General features: G+C 39.5%; 1 protein-coding gene across 1 annotated transcript in view; it reads left to right on the top strand.

The window, feature by feature from the left end:
• lama5 (laminin, alpha 5) overlaps nucleotides 1-6,325 on the top strand; it is a 130,584-nt gene that overhangs the window by 7,959 nt on the left and 116,300 nt on the right. The window contains exon 2 of the mRNA XM_008280023.1: nucleotides 1,987-2,139. Coding sequence (XP_008278245.1) covers nucleotides 1,987-2,139 — 153 coding nt within the window. The remainder of the gene's footprint in view (nucleotides 1-1,986; nucleotides 2,140-6,325) is intronic.

Here is a 6,325-nt window from a genome sequence, read left to right as displayed (position 1 = left end):
TTTTTTTTTACTTTACAAATTCATTTCCTTTTTCTTTTCTTTTCTAAGCTTTCATTTAGCTTCTGTCAGAGGAGTTTCATGTTTGCAGAAACCTGTCCTGTGGTCTGAGATTTGTCACACAACTTGAGCACAATTAGGTTGTACCAGATCTGTAGAAAAACCAGAAAGGCTGATTGACAGATGATCTCTGGGAAGTCCAGAGAGGAGTACGGGGGCAGAAGCAGGGGTGGGTGATGGAGTCAGATAGCGAGCAGTGTCCTCTGACCCCGGTGACCTGCAGGGATGACATCTTCTAACCCGGGCTTTTGTTCAGGTCTGCACTTGTTTAGTTTACGTTAGCGCTTACACTGGCAGCACTGGTTAGGTTAAACGCTCAGACAACCAGACTGGATTAGCTGAGAATGAGGAGGATTTAAAAACCAAAGAGGGGGAAGAGGCTACTTTAAGTGGACGTGTCCACCTCTGCCTCAGTACACGGTGTTGACGCATGCTGTTTTGGATTTTAGAACATACCTGCAGTACCAACCTTCAAGGCAGCCACAGTTGAAAATTGAATTTCCTTAATTGCTTATTTTAAATTTTTTAGTGACACACAGTGCTGATGCTCATGATTGTGTACCCCTATTCAGTTAACCTGGCTGCTCTATTGGACTATAAAGTGCAACTTTATCACAAAACAGTCAGACTGGCTTAGACGACATTTATGAAAAAATTAAAACCTAGAAGCAGGAAGACAAGCTGGAATATCTCTGTTCAGTAACCTGAGTGGAGCCACCTTTCTGTTGGAATATAAGAAACTTGACCCACGTTGCTTCTGGGACAAACAGCTATGAAAGAAAACCCTTCTCTTCAGGGAACATTGTGCTGCTGTTTTTCTGCGGTTGGAGAGACTAAACTGTAACTTATCCCACAATAACCAGTGTGTGTTAATCAATTACATCCTGTCAAAGTAAAATGTGTTCTCCACAGTAGAGCTGTAAACAAGAGCATGGGAGCAAAAACTGTAAGATGGGTTTGTTTGGGATGTGTATTGAAAAATGTTATTTAAAAACTACAGCTACTACCAGGCATTTTCATTGGTTAGCTTCCACCTCTCCTGTTGAAGCTATCAGACACACCACCTAGGGTCATGTGATAAAGTGACATAGAGCAGGTATGTTGAGCGTCGGGTTCAGATAAGTCAGAGTTCTCAGTGTCACAAAGATGGTGCTCTTTTAACCTGCTTAATTACCATGGTAGCTGAAACAGCACAGCACACCTGCTCCAGAGGAGGTTCTAATCAGAGTTTGAAATTTAAACTGGCTGGAAGCTGCGACACCCTTTCACCAGATCTTTTACTGGTGTTTCGTTTTGAGTTATGAGATTTTTCAGCTGAGGAAATGGGAACCTGCATGCATTCAGTTGATAATGCAGAAAATGCATCAATATGTTTGTAAGTTCTTTATGTTTGGTCCTGATTTGCTGCAAAGTCCATTTTACAGAGCTGGTACTGCAGCTAATACAACACAGGTTAGAAAATTGATGTCTATTAGTATTTATCACAGAGAATATTCAGTAAATAGTGTGAATGTCATTTTTAATTGGACCAAAAGTAAAAGCAAAAGTAAACTATTTTCACATATTGCATTGAGAGTATTCTGATGAAGATTACTGATTACCTAACATATTTCATTAGCATCACACAGTGGTTACAATAGGACTGATATATTTTGGAGCTACTTAATCCCCTCGTTCAACAGTAGGAACAAAGTGTCCCACATTGCCAACATCTACAGCGGAAGTTTGTTTGGCCATGTCAAAGGAATCTTCTTTGATCCCAGTTTTTGCAAGAAACTTGAAAACCATTTCATCAAGATGTCAACCTTGTCTCTTTGCTCTGATACTGTACATAATAAAGCTTCAGGCTCTTGCCACTGTACCATTTGAAAGTTCATGTGCTATGCTGCAGATTTAAACTCCGATACATCTCTGCTGCTGTCTTCTCAGGGCCAGTACTGTGACATCTGCAGCCAGGGCGACAGTGATCGCGCCCATCCCATCACCAACGCCATCGACGGGACAGAGCGATGGTGGCAGAGTCCGCCTCTGTCCCGCAGCACTGAGTACAACGAGGTCAACGTCACCTTGGACCTTGGACAGGTAGGACTGGAGAAACACACACCGAATAACATGCATCAGGGTATTGGTGGCTCCAAATCTGTTCACGTAAAGTAAAGTCAACGAATCTGTGTTGCATTAACTCACAGAAATAGAATTTCTGACTATGTAGTCAACCAAAATGTTTCTTTTCCTTGAGTAAATGAAACCCTGATTAACAAAACTGGTTATTATTATTATTGTGGTATTAGTGTTATTATTATTATTACTAATGTTGTGTTGGTGTTTTGTTGTTGTTTTCTAGTACAACCATTTCCCTGAGGTTTGCACAAAAGGGATCAATAAAGTTCTGTTCTATTCTATTCTATTCTAAAAAGTGGAATTGCTAATTTTATTCTCAATTCTAATCATTTTGGTGACTTTCCTTCTCTGCCTGCTAAAACCTCTATGGTGTGGTACCAGAGATTCCTCCATGAAGGAAAAACCCTGTACATAAATTATGTCTGTGTCTGTCTTTGCAGTTATGGTTGTCATTTGAGCGAGCCCAGTCTGCTGCTGCTCTCTGTGTTTGTGTCATGTGGACTAATGTGTGTGCTGCTGTGGCGCTCTGCTTTTACTCTTCTCCTGCTGGGTCAGTCCGTACCATTACAGATGACACTGTTGCTGCACCATCTCAGACTTTGTTCAGAGTTTACCTGTTTGTTATGTGGAACCCAAAACTAAATTCTATAAAATATTTTGGTTGAATTTTGAAAATTTTGTATGTATGGGATTTTTGGGGGGGTTTCACCCTAAAAAAAAGCATCTCACCTACAATAGCTTAAACTTTGTACCTTGGATTGCCATTCCTGCTACATATCTAAATTTACTGATGTTAAAGACTTCAAACATTTGTGAAATGTTGACTACAGACTGTATTTTTACAATAAAACATGGATGCACCTAATAGGGATGACCCTATCAAGTGTTTTTTCTGCCGATACCAAGGGGTTTAGCTTGTAAAGGACTACCTTGACTAAGTCTTCTGCAATGCTTAATGATGTCTAACAAGCACCAATGTGTTAAATCAAGCTGATCCCACTAGCATATGTGACAGCTGCCTTATATGATGCAGCAATATAAGCCCAGGGCAAATGTCCAGTGTACTCAATTTATATTACAAATTGATCAATTATTGATAGATGATAATAGTTTAAATTTACAACACCTATGTGACAGCAGACATAAACAGACGATCAGGCTTAGGTTTGGGACATCCTTAATCCATATATATACTCTTACAGGAACTTTCTGGGACCCAAATATCACCCTTGTTTCAAATAAAGTCTGAGACAGTGCAGCAACATAATCATTGAATTCTGTTTGAATTGACAGGGACTGGTGCTACTGCTACTGAGTGTCAGAATGCTTCCAGAGGTTTCAGACACTTGTATTGTTCCTCTTCCTACATTTTGTGTCAGGAAGATTCAGAAGTTTTGCGGAATGTCTGGGTTCCCCAGTGGGTTTTGACTTGCATGTATCTTCTGACCCCTTGGTGGGGTCCGGTCCCAATTTAACCTTTAGCCTGCAGGCTAGTCCATTTAAGCTTTAATTGCTGTGGTTTCCAACCTGTGAGGTTCTCACCGTTTCTGACAGTTTTTTGTTTGTGTTCCTGAATGTGTTTTGTTCTGTAGGATTAGAGTTGAATTAAAATCTTAACTGGATTGTCAGAATGAAAATATATTGTTCATAAAGTCTTCAAAATTTCAGTGTTTTGTAATAATTCAGGACTCTAATTGTGAGCATATTTCGTTGATCTCGAAAAACACAGCATGGAGAATTCCCCACCAATGAGCAGTCACTGACAAATTCCAACATGTCCATTAATCACTAATGATTTTTAAACCAGAATTGAAGCTTTTGTTTTTTGGTTTCGGGCAAAACCCGAAGTAGTAAAATCTCCCTGAAACATCTGTTGGCTGCTGGTGAACTGTCTACTATCCTACTTGTCTACTACACTGTGATGAACTGCTCAGTCGTGCCAAATCTGATAATTAATGTGAAATAAATCTGAGCCCATTACCTAGTTTACTAACTAACCACAGTGATTTACGAGCCTCCTACACCTCAGTGACCCCAACGAAGAATCAAACAATTTCAGTGTGAGCTGATTTAAAGCTGTTGTTCTTGGCTGGAGGCTCCGTTTGTCCCAGCTGCTGTTTCGGTGGAGAATCCATCAGAGGAATGCACGCTCGAATATAGATGTCGAGCATGAATACATTTGCACATACACATTAAGGCCACATATACAGCAGAGCAAACCTTTGGATGTGCACTCTGTCTCCCTGTGCTCCGAGTTAACCTTCCTGTGTTTTTGAACGTCAGTCTTGAACAACCTTTTTATGCAGCTCTTTTGTGCCAGGCTCTCCTGCTCAAGTGCTTTCCTCATTCATCAGTGGAGAGACATTCACTCGATATGTGTGTGTGTGTGTCTTTGGAAAGTGTGTTTTCTGCAATTACATTCAGTTTTCCTCTTCCCTCCTTCATCCGTCCTCGCTTTTCTCTATTTTGCTCCCCTCTCTTCACCTGACTCACTCGCTCTCTTGGGGTTGAAGGTCTCAACAGAGAAGCAGGGAGCTGTGACAGTCACTGTATGTGTCTGTTGAGCTTGTAAAGGGTTTTATGAGCCTGTTTACCTTGTGGCAGTAGTAAAAGAATGGATAAAAAAAGTCTTTAGACAACAATATGAAACCTCTCAGGGCTCAGTGCTCTCATCATTCTGGCTCTGAGTAGACGTTGACTGGATTACAACAGGGGCAGGCCAGAATGGAACCATGATCACACAATAAATTAATTGCAAAATTTAGGAGGTCAGTCATGACTGTATTTGTTGCTTTATGACTGGTTTCAGTGTCACGACGATCAATCCACAGAGACTCTGAACTTTGGCCTGGAGCTCAACAGGAAGATCAGAAACAAAACTGGAGGAAAGTTTCTGTTTCCTGGAGTTTCAAACACGTTATCTATATAAAAAAACAACAACAAAACCCCAAAATAGCATTTATCAGAACCAGAAATGGTAACTACACAAAGAACTTCCAGATTTTCAACTTTCCGATGGTCCTTGAACTCCTCATCTGTAAGATGTTGTTTTATCAGAAAAATGAACCAAATCTGACACTAAAATCTCAATATTTCACCGAAAAATTCATGTTTCTGTTAAAGAAAAAAAAAAAGATGATGTTGGATCAAATTATGTGAGACACTTGTTTCAGTCCGTATGATTCTCAAATTGACAAATTTATTATATATTTGTTTGCAAAGCAAAAGTTTATGTACTTAAAAAAAATAAAAAATTCTTTATAAAAGGCCAGAACTAAGCTGTTTTAGGTTTGATCTTTAACCGAAGTAAGATGTATACAGAACTGAAATGATTTCCAAATTAACCACTTTTGACCAACAGATAAAACTGCTGTTTCTTTCAGTTTTTTTGTGTTTTTTATTTATTTTTTTAAACCTTCTAAACCAAGACCTGGTGGGTCATGTTAGACATGTTAGAACTATCTATACTATGACTAGAACTATCAGTTTTATCAGGGAAGAAAAGCTTAAAATTGGGATATTTAATCAAAATCACTTTATTCTACATGTCACATAAAATAGAGGCCAAAAATAAATCACTTGCCGTAACTTTATTCGGTAATTAGCAAAAAAAATCTGCAGCTTTAACTGTGAGCAACAGTCACTTAACAAAAATTCCGGGCCTTTATGAATGAACTGCAGGCTGTGTTTACAGAGCGGAGAGGGGACAAGCATTGAATAAAATCAGGCATTGTTTAATTAGCATTATAACTTTTGTCACACTGGACATTTTCAGTTCTCTCTACTTCTAGCCATGGTTGTGGTGTTTCCATTAAGATGCAGGATTTTACTTTGAGCCCACAGTGTCTGAAAGAGTGCAATATTTTCATTGTTTTCATTTAAAACTGCTCAGAACAGAAAATGATTCAGGTCCTAAACCAGCAGGTAGAAGCTGAAGACTAACATGGACTTTGCTGAAATTAGATGTAACTGTTTGTAGTCTCCATCACATCAAAAATGTTTGTGGGTGGCATTTATGCTCAGAAGGCAACTTAAATGAGAGCGAGCAGTGTGGGGGCAGAGGGTCTCTAGTTTCCAGGTTGCAGTTTTGTCTTGAAAGAATGTAGGTGGGCTCAAGCCTTTGTGTGTGTGTGTGTGTGTGTGTGTG

Source organism: Stegastes partitus, unplaced genomic scaffold, assembly GCF_000690725.1.
Source record: "Stegastes partitus isolate 25-593 unplaced genomic scaffold, Stegastes_partitus-1.0.2 Scaffold179, whole genome shotgun sequence".
NCBI lineage: Eukaryota > Metazoa > Chordata > Actinopteri > Pomacentridae > Stegastes > Stegastes partitus.
The sequence above is the reverse complement of the archived record's forward strand: the minus strand, read 5'-3'. Positions and strand labels throughout refer to the sequence as shown.